This window comes from Bombina bombina, chromosome 7 (assembly GCF_027579735.1).
Source record: "Bombina bombina isolate aBomBom1 chromosome 7, aBomBom1.pri, whole genome shotgun sequence".
NCBI lineage: Eukaryota > Metazoa > Chordata > Amphibia > Anura > Bombinatoridae > Bombina > Bombina bombina.
Window position 1 is genome coordinate 490,420,472 of NC_069505.1, and position 19,039 is coordinate 490,439,510.

General features: G+C 38.4%; 1 protein-coding gene across 2 annotated transcripts in view; it reads right to left on the reverse strand.

Moving 5' to 3' along the window:
- SLC8A2 (solute carrier family 8 member A2) overlaps window positions 1–19,039 on the reverse strand; it is a 253,348-nt gene that overhangs the window by 60,653 nt on the left and 173,656 nt on the right. Inside the window, exons 3-4 of one of the 2 annotated variants that reach the window (XM_053689091.1) lie at window positions 7,901–7,918; window positions 6,389–6,513 (exon numbers count right to left, since the gene is read on the reverse strand). In XM_053689091.1, the coding sequence (XP_053545066.1) occupies window positions 6,389–6,513; window positions 7,901–7,918 (143 nt within the window). The remainder of the gene's footprint in view (window positions 1–6,388; window positions 6,514–7,900; window positions 7,919–19,039) is intronic. The other variant, XM_053689092.1, reaches the window with a different exon arrangement.

The following is a 19,039-nucleotide window of genomic DNA, read 5'->3' on the forward strand; positions in this document are numbered from 1 at the left end:
TAGGGGTTCATAAGTATAATGTAGGTGGCGGCGGTGTCCGGAGCGGCAGATTAGGGGTTAATAATATAATGTAGGTTGCGGCGATGTCGGGGTGGCAGATTAGGGGTTAATAAGTGTAAGATTAGGGGTGTTTAGACTCGGGGTTCATGTTAGGGTGTTAGGTGTAGACATAACTTTTATTTCCCCATAGGAATCAATGGGGCTGCGTTAAGGAGCTTTACGCTACTTTTTTGTAGGTGTTAGACTTTTCTTCAGCCGGCTCTCCCCGTTGATTCCTATGGGGAAATCGTGCACGAGCACGTTACACAAGCTCACTGCTAGCTTAAGCAGCGCTGGTATTGGAGTGTGGTAATGAGCAAAATTTTGCTCAATGCTCACTTCTTGTCTGGGTTGTAAAAACCCGTAATACCAGCACTGTCTGTAAGTGAGCAGTGAGCATAAACTGCTCATTAGCACCGCACAGCCTCTAACGCAAAACTCGTCATCTAGGTGTATGTTTTTATCTTGGACAGTTTTGTTTCTTATTACTATCTCTTCTGCTTGGAGAGTTTCAGAACTCTCGGCATGCAGTGTGATTCGCATTATCTTATCTTTCATGCAGATAAGGCGGTTCTTCATACTAAATTGGGTTTCTTCCTAAAAGTGGTTTTGGATAGTAATATTGATCAGGAATTTGTTGTTCCTTCTCTATGTCCTAATCCTTCTTCTCATAAGGAACGTTTGTTGCACAATTTGGATGTTCTAAATTTCTATCTACAGACGACTAAGGATTTTCTCTGTCCTGTTTGTTTTTCTAGAATAAGTAAAGATCTGAAAGCAACTGCTACTTCTCTTTCTTTCTGGTTGAGAAGTATGTTTCTTTTTGCAAATTTGGTTCTTTTGCCTCAACTGAGGTTTCTTTTGTGAGAAAAGTTTCTTTTTGAAAGTGGTGCCTTCTGTTTAGGTCTACCTGTCTTGTTCTCCCTCCCTTGTCATCTGTGTGCTCTAGCTTGGGTATTGGTTCCCAACAGTAATTGATTACGTCATGGACTCACCATATCTTAGGAAAGAAAACTAAATGTATGCTTACCTGATAAATTTCTTTCTTTCCGGATATGGTGAGTCCATGACCCCACCCTTTTTATTAAGACGTCAGGCACCTCTACACCTTTGTATTATTCCTTTTTCCATTTCTCTTCGGGCAAATGACTGGGGGTTTGTGGGAAGGGAAGTGACACTTAACTGCTTTGCTGTGGTGCTCTTTGCCTCCTCCTGCTGGCCAGGAGTGATATTCCCCAACAGTAATTGATGACGTCGTGGACTCACCATATCCGGAAATAAATAAATGTATCAGGTAAGCATAAATTTACTTTTTCCTCTTGCATTTTCCCAGCATAGGAAAAGCAGATACCTGTGCAGCAAAATCAATAGAGGAACTGCAGGGCACTGTATCTGAGGCCATAGAGGCTTGGGTTGTTTGAGAAGAAAGCTGTGGCATTGCCTGAACAGCATCATCCTGAGAGACATTGGGCTCAGCCGGCAACAATTTATCTCTAAATTGAAGTGTTCTAGCTAAGCATGAAGCACAGAAACAATTTGTGCCTCTAGGCATAACAAGCATTTGTCAAAAGACACAGAGTCTTCCATGTCCATAATACTAAATAAAAAATTCCCCAAATTGTAGAAATGTTATAAATACACTGTCACTTTAAGAATTTTTAATACCACAGCCGCTTAACGTTATGCAAAAATTCTTTAAAATAATAAACCAATCAGGCCCCCTATACCTCCGACAGGCTGAGGTGCCTTACGGTAACACTTATACACAATTTGGCTGCCAGAAGTCTCTAAAACGATCGTATAGTAGATCAACACTGAAAAGACTGAAATTTAATGACGCCGATCCGCTAACTACCTAGCTAAAATAAATACAAATTTACCTGTAAAATAAAACCTAACCTACGTTATACTAACACCTAACACTACACTACAATTAAATAAATTACCTACATTAAATACAATTAAATAAATTAAATACAATTACCTAAATTACAAAAAAAAATATTTTTTTACAGAAAATAAAAAACAAATTACAAAAAATATTTAAACTAATTACACCTAATCTAATAGCCCTATCAAAATAAAAAAAGCCCCCCCAAAATAAAAAAAACCTAGCCTAAACTAAACTACCTTAAAAGGGCCTTTTGCGGGGCATTGCCCCAAAGAAATCAGATCTTTTACCTGGAAAAAAAATATAAACAACCCCTCCCAACAGTAAAACCCACCACCCACACAACCAACCCCCCAAATAAAACCCTAACTAAAAAATCCTAAGCTCCCCATTGCCCTGAAAAGGGCATTTGGATGGGCATTGCCCTTAAAAGGGCATTTAGCTCTATTGCGGCCCAAAGCCCTAACCTAAACATAAAATCCACCCAAAAAACCTAACACTAACCACTGAAGATCCACTTACAGTTTTGAAGATCCGACTTCCATCCGCAACAAAGCCGGGAGAAGTCCTCATCGAAGCGGCAAGAAGTCCTCAATGAAGCCTGGAAAAGTCTTCATCCAAGCCGGGAGAAGTGGTCCTCAAGACGGGCAGAAGTCTTCACCCATATTGCATCTTCTATCTTCATCCATCCAGCGTGCAGTGGGTCCATCTTCAAGACATCCGACGTGGAGCATCATCTTCTTTCCGACGACTAACGACAAATGAAGGTTCCTTTAAATGACGTCATCCAAGATGGCGTCCCTTAGATTCCGATTGGCTGATAGAATTCTATCAGCCAATCGGAATTAAGGTTGAAAAAATCCTATTGGCTGATGCAATCAGCCAATAGGATTGAACTTCAATCCTATTGGCTGATCCAATCAGCCAATAGAATGCCAGCTCAATCCTATTGGCTGATTTAGTAAATAGTTAATAACTCTGTAGTAACTATTCTACCTAGTTAAACTATTTAGTAACTATTCTACCTAAATATAATGTAGGTGGCGGCGATGTTGGGGGCAGCAGATTAGGGGTTAATAAGTATAATGTAGGTGGCGGCAATGTCGGGGACGGCAGATTAGGGGTTAATAAGTGTAAGATTAGGGGTGTTTAGACTTGGGGTTCATGTTAGGGTGTTAGGTATAAACATAAAATGTGTTTCTCCATAGGAATCAATGGGGCTGCGTTACGGAGCTTTACGCTGCTTTTTTGCAGGTGTTAGACTTTTTCTCAGCCGGCTCTCCCCATTGATGTCTATGGGGAAATCGTGCACGAGCACGTACAACCAGCTCACCGCTGACTTAAGCAGCGCTGGTATTGGAGTGCGGTATGGAGCACAATTTTGCTCTACACTCACTTCTTGCCTTTTAACACTGGGTTTGTAAAAACCTGTAATACCAGCGCTGCAGGTAAGTGAGCGGTGAGAATAAAGTGCAAGTTAGCAACGCACCCCTCATAACGCAAAACTTGTAATCTAGCCAAATGCAATTTGAAAATATCTAGATGGTAACACACGTGTTTTTTCTTGGAGGGCCACAAGAACTAATACTGCCAGTTGGCCATCCCTGGTTTAGGTTATACTACTTTGAGTAGTGCGGATCAGGTCCGACAGACATCGCTGAATGCGGAGAGCAATACGCTCTCCGTATTCAGCATTGCACCAGATGCAACGCCGCCCCCTGCAGACTTACGGCCAATCGGCCGACAGCAGGGAGGTGTCAATCAACCCGATCGTACTCGATCGGGTTGAATTGTGGCGATTCCTGTCCGCCTGCTCAGAGCAGGCGGACAGGGTTATGGGGCAGCGGTCTTTAGACCGCTGCTTTATAACTGTTGTTTCTGGCGAGTCTGAAGACTCGCCAGAAACACGGGCCCTCAAGCTCCATTCGGAGCTTGATAAATGGGCCTCTTAGTGATTACGTCCCCTTAAATTTGGTTACTGAACTTGCCATGTGACTACTCATTTGCCTGTGGATCTCAGAGATCTTATCAGCCTTATCAGGGTAAGAGATTGTTACAAGTAGTGTACTGTCTTTAACACTTGTTCTGGTTATAACAAGTACACAGCGGTACACAGCGGTGTAATGCACCAGTAGCCCTTTTTAGACCTTTTGCGAATAGCATGTTTCAAGATCCACTTAATTCTTTAATCGTCAACAATTTAGATAACATACTATACAATACCACTGAAAATATAGACTTCAAGTAGAGTAGAACAAATACTTCCTTACAAACAGTTATCTGTATGACAAACCAGAGTGGTGTTCCTTCGAGCAAGAAAGTGTTCCATTTTGGGGCTATATCATTTCCCCAAAAAAGTTTGAGATTAATTCAGTAAAGCTATACTTTAAAGTTTGAGCTATACTCAAGTTGTCAAGACCAACTTCCTTCAAACACGTCCAACAATTTCTGGGATTTGCCAATTACTATTGTAGGTTTAAAAAAATGCTGCACCTATTACTGCATTTAATTAAGAAGGGCTTTGACTGAGAAAACTGGTTAACTACTGTTGCAGTCTTTATTCTATACTATTATGAGAGTACGTTATAGTTCACATTGAAGATTGGGTATGATCATTTATTTGTATAGCTCCGCAAAATTCTGTAGTGCTAGGTAAAGAACTAGGGGTATACAATGACAAATATTTTAGGCCTGAGCAGTTTGTCACGTTATTATAGTTGCAGCAGCGAGTCAAGGCAGTTCAAGATTTATTTTGGGTAGGATTAATGGTAAGCCTCTTTGAAAAGGTGGGTTTTTAAAGAGCACCTGAAGCTATACAAGGTTGGAGACAGCCTGATAGAGTGGGGTAGAGAGTTCCAGAGCATAGGTGCAGTGTGTGAGAAGTCTTGGAGACGGGAGAGGGACGTAGAGATAATAGGAGTAGAGAGACGTAAGTCAGAGGTTGATTGAAGAGGGTGGCTCATGGAGTATTTTGAGATGAGAGAAGAAATATTGTTGGCAGTGAGACTGTTGAGTGCTTTATAGGTTACGTTTAATACCTAACCTTTAAAGCCTTCCAATGCAGTTCTACAATGAGCTGTCTCCACCCTGTAACCATGTTTTCCAAAAATGATGTTGGTAACAAAGAACCATTGGCAGTAAAATAAGCCCTGATCACATGGAGACACCTCTTGGATAGAATATCAGTTCCAGCTCTTATATAAACAGATCATAAGAATGATACTTACCTTTAATCTGCTCAACATTTAAATACATGACAAGATCACTCTATACATCCCAGCTTGTTTGCCCACCCCTTTTTTCATTATTTCTTTTTTTCTACCTCCCCTCTGCCTCTCTCTCTATCTATGAGGCCCATTTATCAAGCACCGAATGGAGCTTTCGGGCCTGTGTTTCTGGCGAGTCTTCAGGCTTGCTAGAAACGCAAGTTATGGAGCAGCGGTCTAAGGACCGCTGCTCCATAACCTGTCCGCCTGCTCTGAGGAGGTGGACAGAGATCGCCACAATTCAACCCGATTGAGTACGATTGGGTTGACAACCCCCTTCTGGCGGACGATTGGCCACGAGTCTGCAGGGGGCGGCGTTGCACCAGCAGTTCACAAGCGCTGCTGGTGCAATGCTGAATACGGAGAGCGTATTGCTCTCCGCATTCAGCGAGGTCTGTCAGACCTGATCCGCACTGTCGGATCAGGTCCGACAGACCTTTGTTAAATAGGCCTCTTTATCTGTTCTTTCACTCCTTTAATTTATCCTCTCTAACTTCCTCTGTCTCTTTTATGTTCTCTCTATCTCCATTCCTATCTCGCTTCTGCCTCTCTCACTCTTGCTCTCTCACCTTCCCTTTTTGTTCTGCCTTTCTCTCTCTCATCAACTCTGTCTCTCATTCTCAATCCCCACTCACTAACCCTCTATCTCTTTTAATTGTTCCCTTGCTTTGACCTTTACTTTAGGCTTTAGTTTTGGAAGGTGACTTTTTTAACCTGTCACCTCAAGTTATTTTAATGGTGTCTACCTACATTTGCATAAAAAGAATAACTAAATAAATCAAATTGAAAGGTTGTAATGACATTTCATAAATACCTAGCTAATATTAACAATATATATTTTTATATTTAGAAGCTGTGTGAACAGCGATACTTTGGCGTAAAGGGAACCTGCTGAAAAGCAGACTGAAGTAAAAAGGTGTGTCATTGTGTACTTAATTTGCATATCTTACCCAGAATCCTTTGCTGCATTGGAAACAATGTAATTCAGAGGTTTTCTGTGGGAAAACAAGCCTCTGGGCCTGTCTAGATTTGTTAATGAACTACACAATGAGTTATTTTTTCTATATTTATTTGGAATTAGAACCTATAAATGTATTAAAGGTTTAAACTCTAAACTGAAGATAAACTTGTTAATTAATTCCAAAAACAGCAGAGGCAGTTTTGTTTAAAAAGCCACTGGGAAAGACCTTACCTTGAATTCATATGACTCTTCGATGATAACCTCCACCTTGGAGTGCTCACCCAGTATTGGCTTCCCCATCTCTGCTATCCTCTTTGCTTCTTCCTCCTCAGCTGTCAGTTTTTTGTCATCTTCATCTGACCAAAGAATAAAAGATTTCTGTTGAAGAACCTGACACTTGGAAGAATTAATTTGTGTTTTCTTTTGGATTTTACAGAAGTATGGTGTGACTGACTATCATTTTTATAATCCATGTACTATGTTTTTAGGTCAACTCTAATTAAGCTAGGACATCAGTTGTATGCGTAAAGAAAAGGAACTAAATATCATGTGTCTGTAATCAATTAGGGTGTTGGTGGGAAATGGATGTCCAACTATGATCAATGCTGACATCGTTGTGGTTAGAAGGTGTAAGGTCCCAGTTTATGTTTGTTTGTCTCCATCACATCTTCCCATAATATCACTGGCATTATCTACTCATTCATCAACCCAGTTCTTTTCATGCAACGTCACGTCAAGGAGCAAATATATTTTCTATTCTCTGTCTAAACCTTATTTCTATCACTCTCTCATATTTGCATAATCTGTCTCCTTTTTGGAACTGACTATCTCATTATACCTCTACTTTCAGTTCGATGACTGTAATCCTTTAAAGCACCATTTGTCTCTTATGTTTTGACTGCCTTATTTTCCTCCCTTGTCTATGGTAGCCTCACTTGTAATGATAGGGATTTCCTACTTCTTTTCCTCTCCCTGATCATTTATTTCACATTTAGCTCAGATGTCTCCACCTGATTACCTCACATTCTTTATTGCTATTAATGTCTCTCAGACTAGAGCTGTCTCTATCCTTTTTACTTCCTCTTTGGTTTTCTCTGTCCTCATTTTGTAGTCTCACTTGCTCTAAGAGTCTTTATTTATATTGCTCTCTCTGCTGCCTTTGTGGCCTCCTCTCCTGTATCAATCTATCTCTTAAATAATGCAAACTAAAGTCTTTATAGTTGCTATAGTTTAAGCTTCTTATATATCTAGAGATATATACTAGTCTGCCTTAGATTTCATACTCATAGAAACATAATGGTGACAAGTCAATATACACATATAGTGTTAGATCTAAAACATCTTACTGTTGGCTACATATGTGATTGTATATGACATTTTTGTATATGTAAAGTCCTAAATGTGATTGGGTTGGTTCTGCTGGATTCACAATGTCTAAGGTGAGCCACCAGCCGAGCAATAGTCTGTCATCTAATGAATGGCCAGGATTAGGAAGTAGCCCTGTGACAGAAGCATATTTAGTTTATGTTGCCATAAGAACTGCATTAGATGAACATTTATATTTAATTACTAGACAGAACCACTGAACACAATATAAAGAACAGTTTACAGAGGGTTGTTAATGGGAGATGGGGGGAAGAAAGCTGAAAAGCAAGGCATTGGGAACTTTAACATACAATGCCCAGGCAGCAAAGGGAAACGTTTGCAGGAGAAAGGGAGGATGGAAAACCAGAGAGAGCTTACCCTCAGTGAGTAACAGGGCTAAATAGAAAGAGAAAAAAAAAAGAAAATGAGCAGACAGGTACATATATGGTTACACATTTTGTATAATCACTAAGGCATTGGTAATATTTTTAAATGTACCACACAGATTAGATTGTAAGCAACTATGACAAGGTCTCCCATTACACTACTAAATTGTAAGCTCCTTGACAGGGTTTCCTATACTAACACTAAGTTATAAGCTCCCGAGGTCAAGATCTACCATTATTCAACTAGAGTATAAACTTATTGGGTCAGGGTCTTCCATCATACCACTAGATTGTAAACTCCTAAAGACTGGGTCTACCATTATTCCATTAGATTGTAAACTCCTTGGGTTAGGTATTTCCATCATACCACTACATTTTAAGCTTACTGGGACAGGGTCTACCATTATACCATTAGATTGTAAACTCTTTGGGTTGACACTTCCATTATACCACTATATTTTAGGTTCCTTGAGACATAGGTAATTCCATCATATATCTAGATTGTAAATTCCTTGGGTCAGGGTCTACCATTATACCATTTGATTGTAAACTCTTAGGGTTAGGTACTTATCATACCACTATATTGGAGGCTCCTTGGTAAAGGGTCTACCATTAAACCATTTGATTGTAAACTCTTTGGGTTAGGTACTTATCATACGACTTTACTGGAGACTCCTTGAGTCAGGGTCTACCATTATACCATTAGATTGTAAACTTTTCGGGTTAGGTGCTTATCATACCACTATACTGGAGGCTCCTTGGGACAGGGTCTACCATTAAACCATTTGATTGTAAACTATTTGGGTTAGGTACTTATCATACCACTTTACTAGAGACTCCTTGGGAAAGGGTCTACCATTATACCATTAGATTGTAAAATCGCAGGGTTAGATTCTATTACATTATTAGATTGTAAACTTCTTGGGTTAGGTATTTCTGTTAAACAACTGCAATGTAAGCTCCTTAGGACAGTGTTTACCATTATACCATTAGATTGTAAACTCCTTGGGTTATGTACTTCCATTATACCAGTAGATTGTGAGCTCCTTGGGAAAGGGTACAACATTACACCATTAGATTGTAAGCTATATGACTTAGGGTCTCCCACTATACCACTGGATTCTAAGCAAATGCAAAATGGTATCCCATTAAATCGCTACATTTTTAGGCTCTTTGGGGAAGGGTCTCCCTTTAATTGAGTTGATCACAATCTTACACTTGTTTTGGGGAGATTTCTGAACTTCAACCAATATTGTCACAATCACAAAATGACTCTTTCATTATTACCCCTGAAATACAAAATTGTTACCTGTTGAAAACAACACATAATAGTTATTTGCTTAATTAATCTCCTGATTACGAAATCAAGTCAACTGAGCTGTGAAATTTGATCGGCCGGACAGGACTTAAAGGGACATGAAACCCAAAAAATGTTTTTCATGATTTAGGTAGAGCAGACAATTTTAAACAACTTTCCTGTTTACTTCTATTATAACATGTGCTTTATTCTCTTGGTATCAATTGTTGAAGGAGCAGCAATGCACTACTGGTTTCTAACTGAACACATAGGTGAGCCAATGACAATCGGTATATATATATATGCAGCCACCAATCAGCAGCTAGAACCTAGGTTCTCTACTGCTCCTGAGCTTTTCTAGATAAACCTTTCAGCAAAGGATAACAAGAGAAGGAAGCAAATTAAATAATAGAAGTAAATTGGAAAGTTGTTTAAAATTGTATTCTATGTCTAAATCATGAATGTCTTCATATGGCTTTACTGTCCCTTTAACAAAAAAGTTTTAGGATTGTGATTACATCATAATGGCCTTGTCTTCAGCGGATAACATGGTGATAATTGTTTAACTGTGATCAGCCGCTTTATTATAAACAGGATCCTTCATTACACCACTGCCTTGTAAGCTCCTAGAGCAGGGTTTCTCCTTATTCTACTAGATAGAAAGCTCCAGTTATATCACTAGATTGTTAGCTCCTAGGACAAACTATCCACTATATATCAATAGATGATATGCTTATTGAGGCAATGCCTCCCCTTATACCACTAGATTGTAAGCTCCTTATGACAATGTTTCCTATTATACCACTAGATTATAAGCTCCTTGTGACAAGGTTTCCTATTATACCACTAGATTGTATGCTCCTTGTGACAAGGTTTCCTATTATACCACTAGATTATAAGCTCCTTGTGACAAGGTTTCCTATTATACCACTTGATTGTAAGCTCGTTGTGACAAGGTTTCCTATTATACCACTAGATTGTAAGCTCCTTGTGACAAGGTTTCCTATTATACCACTAGATTGTAAGCTCCTTGTGACAATGTTTCCTATTATACCACTAGATTGTAAGCTCCTTGTGACAAGGTTTCCTATTATACCACTAGATTGTAAGCTCCTTGTGACAAGGTTTCCTATTATACCACTAGATTGTATGCTCCTTGTGACAAGGTTTCCTATTATACCACTAGATTGTATGCTCCTTGTGATAAGGTTTCCTATTATACTGTAAGCTCCTTGTGACAAGGTTTCCTATTATACCACTAGATTGTAAGCTCCTTGTGACAAGGTTTCCTATAATACCACTAGATTGTAAGCTCCTTGTGACAAGGTTTCCTATTATACCACTAGATTGTAAGCTCCTTGTGACACGGTTTCCTATTATACCACTAGATTGTATGCTCCTTGTGACAAGGTTTCCTATTATACCACTAGATTGTATGCTCCTTGTGATAAGGTTTCCTATTATACTACTAGATTGCAAGCTCCTTGTGACAAGGTTTCCTATTATACCACTAGATTGTATACTCCTTGTGACAAGGTTTCCTATTATACCACTAGATTGTAAGATACTTGTGACAAGGTTTCCTATTATACCACTAGATTATAAGCTACTTGTGACAAGGTTTCCTATTATACCACTAGATTGTAAGCTCCTTGTGACAAGGTTTCCTATGATACCACTAGATTGTAAGCTCCTTGTGATAAGGTTTCCTATTATACCACTAGATTGTAAGCTCCTTGTGACAAGGTTTCCTATTACACCACTAGATTTTAAGCTCCTTGTAACAACGTTTCCTATTATACCACTAGATTGTATGCTCCTTGTGACAAGGTTTCCTATTATACCACTAGATTGTATGCTCCTTGTGACAAGGTTTCCTTTCATACCACTAGATAGTAAGCTCCTTGTGATAAGGTTTCCTATTATACCACTAGATTATAAGCTCCTTGTGACAAGGTTTCCTATTATACAACTAGATTGTATGCTCCTTGTGACAAGGTTTCCTATTATACCACTAGATTGTAAGCTCCTTGTGACAAGGTTTCCTATTTTACCACTAGATTGTAAGCTCCTTGTGACAAGGTTTCCTATTATACCACTAGATTGTATGCTCCTTGTGACAAGGTTTCCTATTATACCACTAGATTATAAGATACTTGTGACAAGGTTTCCTATTATACCACTAGATTGTAAGCTCCTTGTGACAAGGTTTCCTATGATACCACTAGATTGTAAGCTCCTTGTGATAAGGTTTCCTATTATACCACTAGATTGTAAGATCCTTGAGATAAGGTTTCCTATTATACCACTAGATTGTAAGCTCCTTGTGACAAGGTTTCCTATTACACCACTAGATTGTAAGCTCCTTGTAACAACGTTTCCTATTATACCACTAGATTGTATGCTCCTTGTGACAAGGTTTCCTATTATACCACTAGATTGTATGCTCCTTGTGACAAGGTTTCCTTTTATACCACTAGATTGTAAGCTCCTTGTGACAAGGTTTCCTATTATACAACTAGATTGTATGCTCCTTGTGACAAGGTTTCCTATTATACCACTAGATAGTAAGCTCCTTGTGACAAGGTTTCCTGTTTTACCACTAGATTGTAAGCTCCTTGTGACAAGGTTTCCTATAATAACACTAGATTGTAAGCTCCTTGTGATAAGGTTTCCTATGATACCACTAGATTGTAAGCTCCTTGTGATAAAGTTTCCTATTATACCACTAGATTGTAAGCTCCTTGTGACAAGGTTTCCTATTATACCACTAGATTGTAAGCTCCTTGTGACAAGGTTTCCTATTATACCACTAGATTGTAAGTTCCTTCTGACAAGGTTTCCTATTATACCACTAGATTGTATGCTCCTTGTGACAAGGTTTCATATTATACCACTAGATTGTATGCTCCTTGTGACAAGGTTTCCTATTATTCCACTAGATTGTATGCTCCTTGTGACAAGGTTTCCTATTATACCACTAGATTGTAAGCTCCTTGTGATAAGGTTTCATATTATACCACTAGATTGTAAGCTCCTTGTGACAATGTTTCCTATTATACCACTAGATTATAAGATCCTTGTGATAAGGTTTCCTATTATACCACTAGATTGTAAGCTTCTTGTGATAAGGTTTCCTATTATACCACTAGATTGTAAGCTCCTTGTGATAAGGTTTCCTATTATACTACTAGACTGTAAGCTCCTTGTGACAAGGTTTCCTATTATACCACTAGACTCTAAGCTCCTTGTGATAAGGTTTTCTATGATACCAGTAGATTGTAAGCTCCTTGTGACAAGGTTTCCTATTATACCACTAGATTGTAAGCTCCTTGTAACAACATTTCCTATTATACCACTAGATTGTAAGCTCCTTGTGACAAGTTTTCCTATTATACCACTAGATTGTATGCTCCTTGTGACAAGGTTTCCTATTATACCACTAGATTGTAAACTCCTTGTGACAAGGTTTCCTATTATACCACTAGATTATAAGCTCCTTGTGACAAGGTTTCCTATTATACCACTAGATTGTATGCTCCTTGTGACAAGGTTTCCTATTATACCACTAGATTGTAAGCTCCTTATGACAAGGTTTCCTATTATACCACTAGATTATAAGATCCTTGTGACAAGGTTTCCTATGATACCACTAGATTGTATGCTCCTTGTGACAAGGTTTCCTATTATACCACTAGATTGTATGCTCCTTGTGATAAGGTTTCCTATTATACCACTAGATTGTATGCTCCTTGTGATAAGGTTTCCTATTATACTACTAGATTGCAAGCTCCTTGTGATAAGGTTTCCTATTATACCACTAGATTGTATGCTCCTTGTGACAAGGTTTCCTATTATACCACTAGATTGTATGCTCCTTGTGACAAGGTTTCCTATTATACCACTAGATTGTAAACTCCTTGTGACAAGGTTTCCTATTATACCACTAGATTATAAGCTACTTGTGACAAGGTTTCCTATGATACCACTAGATTGTAAGCTCCTTGTGATAAGGTTTCCTATTATACCACTAGATTGTAAGCTCCTTGTGACAAGGTTTCCTATTACACCACTAGATTGTAAGGTCCTTGTAACAACGTTTCCTATTATACCACTAGATTTTATGCTCCTTGTGACAAGGTTTCCTATTATACCACTAGATTGTATGCTCCTTGTGACAAGGTTTCCTTTTATACCACTAGATTGTAAGCTCTTGTGACAAGGTTTCCTATTATACCACTAGATTGTAAGCTCCTTGTGACAAGGTTTCCTATTATACCACTAGATTGTAAGCTCCTTGTGACAAGGATTCCTATTATACCACTAGATTGTAAGCTCCTTGTGACAAGGTTTCCTATTATAACACTAGATTGTAAGCTCCTTGTTATAAGGTTTCCTATGATACGACTAGATTGTAAGCTCCTTATGATAAGGTTTCCTATTATACCACTAGATTGTAAGCTCCTTGTGACAAGGTTTCCTATTATACCACTAGATTGTAAACTCCTTGTGACAAGGTTTCCTATTATACCACTAGATTGTAAGCTCCTTCTGACAAGGTTTCCTATTATACCACTAGATTGTATGCTCCTTGTGACAAGGTTTCCTATTATACCACTAGATTGTATGCTCCTTGTGACAAGGTTTCCTATTATACCACTAGATTGTAAGCTCCTTGTGACAAGGTTTCCTATTATACCACTAGATTGTATGCTCCTTGTGACAAGGTTTCCTATTATACCACTAGATTGTATGCTCCTTGTGACAAGGTTTCCTATTATACCACTAGATTTTATGCTCCTTGTGACAAGGATTCCTATTATACCACTAGATTGTAAGCTCCTTGTGACAAGGTTTCCTATGATACCACTATATTGTATACTCCTTGTGACCAGGTTTCCTATTATACCACTAGATTGTAAGCTCCTTGTGGCAAGGTTTCCTATTATACCACTAGATTGTAAGTTCCTTGTGACAAGGTTTCCTATTATACCACTAGATTGTAAACTCCTTGTATTAAGGTTTCCTATTATACCACTAGATTATAAGCTCCCTGTGACAAGGTTTCCTATTATACCACTAGATAGTAAGCTCCTTGTGATAAGGTTTCCTATTATACCACTAGATTATAAACTCCTTGTGACAAGATTTCCTATTTTACCACTAGATTGTAAGCTCCTTGTGATAAGGTTTCCTATTATACTACTAGATTGTAAGCTCCTTGTGACAAGGTTTCCTATTATACCACTAGATTGTAAGCTCCTTGTGACAAGGTTTCCTATTATACCACTATATTGTAAGCTCCTTGTGACAAGGTTTCCTATGATACCACTAGATTGTAAACTCCAGGAGGGGGCAGGATTACCCATTATACCACTGGATAGTAAGCTCCTTGAACAAGGGTGTGCCATTATACCGTTAGATTGTGAGATCCTTAAATTGAATACCACACTATAAAACTTTTTTAATTTTAAGATGATTTATTGTGGGAGTTAAACGTGAAACCTCATCCCATGTGGAAGACGTCTTTGATCACGTTAGAGAATCAAAAGAAATGTCTATTAGTCTAATCTGAATACTATACAGTTATTGAATAGTTTCAAATCTCTAGGCTTCAAAATGACAGGGAGTAGCCAGGCTGATTTTTTTTTAGATGTTTACGTGGTAATAATATTATTTACTTTATTTTCTCATGCCATTTTAGTATATCTAGAATATAAATAGCTACAGTGTGTACAAAAAAATGCTGATTACTGCCAAAAACATTTTTTACATAAAGGAACAAATATGTTTTCAGATAAAAAATAAAGTTGTATGTTTAAGTTTACTCTATTTAACTAATATGAGATTGTAAGATCATTGTTGCAGGGTCTCCCATCACTAGATTGTGACCTCCTTGTGATAAGGTTTCCTATAATTCTACTAGTTTGTAAGTTCCTTGTGATAAGGTTTCCTATCATTCCACTAGATTGTATGCTCCTTGTTATAAGGTTTCCTATCATTCCACTAGATTGTAAGCTCCTTGTGACAAGGTTTCCTATCATTTCACTAGATTGTAAGCTCCTTGTGATAAGGTTTCCTATCATTCCACTAGATTATATGCTCCTTGTGATAAGGTTTCATATTATTCCACTAGATTGTATGATCCTTGTGATAAGGTTACCTATTATTCCACTAGATTGTAAGCTCCTTGTGATAAGGTTTCCTATCATTCCACTAGATTGTATGCTCCTTGTGATAAGGTTTCCTATAATTCCACTAGATTGTAAGCTCTTTGTGACAAGGTTTCCTATCATTCCACTAGATTGTAAGCTCCTTGTGATAAGGTTTCCTATCATTCCACTAGATTGTATGTTCTTTGTGATAAGGTTTCCTATTATACCACTAGATTGTATGCTCCTTGTGATAAGGTTTCCTATTATACCACTAGATTGTATGCTCCTTGTGATAAGGTTTCCTATTTTACCACTAGATTGTATGCTCTTTGTAATAAGGTTTCCTATTATGCCACTAGATTGTAAGCTCCTTGTGACAGGGTCTATTCTGGTACACATCTTTTTATCAGTGTTTGCTTTTAATGTTATACTAATAAAGCTTATTTCATAGTGGTGTAGCTGGTACTTTCCTTCACCTTTTTATATTATTACACTAGACTGTGGCTCTATAGCATAAGCATTGCATTATATCACTAGACTGTGAATCTATAGCATAAGCATTGCATTATATCACTAGACCGTGGCTCTATAGCATAAACATTGCATTTTATCATTAGACTGTGGCTCTATAGCATAAGCATTACATTATATCACTAGACTGTGGCTCTATAGCATAAGCATTGCATTTTATCACTAGACTGCGACTCTATAGCATAAGCATTGCATTATATCACTAGACTGTGGCTCTATAGCATAAGCATTGCATTTTATCACTAGACTGCGACTCTATAGCATAAGCATTGCATTATATCACTAGACCGTGGCTCTATAGCAGAACAATTGCATTACATCACTAGACCGTGGCTCTGTAGCATAAGCATTGCATTATATCACTAGACTGTGACTCTATAGTAAAAGCATTGCATTATATCACTAGGCTGTGGCTTAATAGCATAAGCATTGCATTATATCACTAGACTGTGGCTCTATAGCATAAGCATTGCATTATATCACTAGGCTGTGGCTCTATAGCATAAGCATTGCATTATATCACTAGACTGTGACTCTATAGCATAAGCATTGCATTATATCACTAGACTGTGACTCTATAGCATAAGCATTGCATTATATCACTAGACTGTGGCTGTAAAGCATAAGCATTGCATTATATCACTAGACTGTGGCTGTATAGCATAAGCATTGCATTATATAACTAGACTGTGACTCTATAGCATAAGCATTGCATTATATAATTAGACTGTGACTCTATAGCATAAGCATTGCATTATATCACTAGACTGTGACTCTATAGCATAAGCATTGCATTATATCACTAGACTGTGGCTCTATAGCATAAGCATTGCATTATATCACTAGACTGCGACTCTATAGCAGAAGTATTGCATTATATCATGAGACCGTGGCTCTATAGCATAAGCATTTCATTATATCACTAGACTGTGGCTCTATAGCATAAGCATTGCATTATATCATTAGACTGTGGCTCTATAGCATAAGCATTGCATTATATCATTAGACTGTGGCTCTATAGCATAAGCATTGCATTATATCACTAGACTGCGACTCTATAGCATAAGCATTGCATTATATCACTAGGCTTTGGCTCTATAGCATAAGCATTGCATTATATCACTAGACTGTGGCTCTATAGCATAAGCATTGCATTATATCACTAGACTGCGACTCTACAGCAGAAGCATTGCATTATATCACTAGACTGTGGCTCTATAGCATAAGCATTGCATTATATAAATAGACTGTGGCTCTATAGCATAAGCATTGCATTATATCATTAGACTGTGGATTTATAGCAGAAGTATTGCATTATATCACTACACTGTGACTCTATAGCATAAGCATTGCATTATATCAATAGACTGTGACTCTATAGCATAAGCATTGCATTATATCAATAGACTGTGACTCTATAGCATACGTATTGCATTATATCACTAGACTGTGGCTCTATAGCATAAGCATTACATTATATCATTAGACTGTGGATTTATAGCAGAAGCATTGCATTATATCACTAGACCGTGGCTCTATAGCATAAGCATTGCATTATATCACTAGACTGTGGCTCTATAGCATAAGCATTACATTATATCATTAGACTGTGGATTTATAGCAGAAGCATTGCATTATATCACTAGACTGTGGCTCTATAGCATAAGCATTGTATTATATCACTGGACTGCTACTCTGTAGCAGAAGCATTGCATTATATCACTGGACTGTGACTTTTTTACTCTCCTGTAACTCTCTTCTGGTACGTGAATAGAGACCCAGTCAATTTGCAGCTATTCACTGCTCTCTGGTGTTTTTTACTCTCCTGTAACTCTCTTCTGGTATGTGAATAGAGACCCTGTCACTCTGCAACTATTCACTGCTCTCTGGTGTTTTTTACTCTCCTGTAACTCTCTTCTGGTACGTGAATAGAGATCCTGTCAATCTGCAACTATTCACTGCTCTCTGGTGTTTTTTACTCTCCTGTAACTCTCTTCTGGTATGTGAATAGAGACCCTGTCACTCTGCAACTATTCACTGCACTCTGGTGTTTTTTACTCTCCTGTAACTCTCTTCTGGTATGTGAATAGAGACCCTGTCAATCTGCAACTATTCACTGCACTCTGGTGTTTTTTACTCTCCTGTAACTCTCTTCTGGTACATGAATAGAGACCCTGTCAATCTGCAACTATTCACTGCTCTCTGGTGTTTTTTACTCTCCTGTAACTCTCTTCTGGTACATGAATAGAGACCCTGTCAATCTGCAACTATTCACTGCACTCTGGTGTTTTTTACTCTCCTGTAACTCTCTTCTGGTATGTGAATAGAGACCCTGTCAATCTGCAACTATTCACTGCACTCTGGTGTTTTTTACTCTCCTGTAACTCTCTTCTGGTACGTGAATAGAGACCCAGTCAATTTGCAGCTATTCACTGCTCTCTGGTGTTTTTTACTCTCCAGTAACTCTCTTCTGGTATGTGAATAGAGACCCTGTCACTCTGCAACTATTCACTGCTCTCTGGTGTTTTTTACTCTCCTGTAACTCTCTTCTGGTACGTGAATAGAGACCCTGTCAATCTGCAACTATTCACTGCTCTCTGGTGTTTTTTACTCTCCTGTAACTCTCTTCTGGTATGTGAATAGAGACCCTGTCACTCTGCAACTATTCACTGCACTCTGGTGTTTTTTACTCTCCTGTAACTCTCTTCTGGTATGTGAATAGAGACCCTGTCAATCTGCAACTATTCACTGCACTCTGGTGTTTTTTACTCTCCTGTAACTCTCTTCTGGTACATGAATAGAGACCCTGTCAATCTGCAACTATTCACTGCTCTCTGGTGTTTTTTACTCTCCTGTAACTCTCTTCTGGTACATGAATAGAGACCCTGTCAATCTGCAACTATTCACTGCACTCTGGTGTTTTTTACTCTCCTGTAACTCTCTTCTGGTATGTGAATAGAGACCCTGTCAATCTGCAACTATTCACTGCACTCTGGTGTTTTTTACTCTCCTGTAACTCTCTTCTGGTACGTGAATAGAGACCCAGTCAATCTGCAACTATTCACTGCTCTCTGGTGTTTTTTACTCTCCTGTAACTCTCTTCTGGTACGTGAATAGAGACCCTTTTATTCTGCAACTATTCACTGCT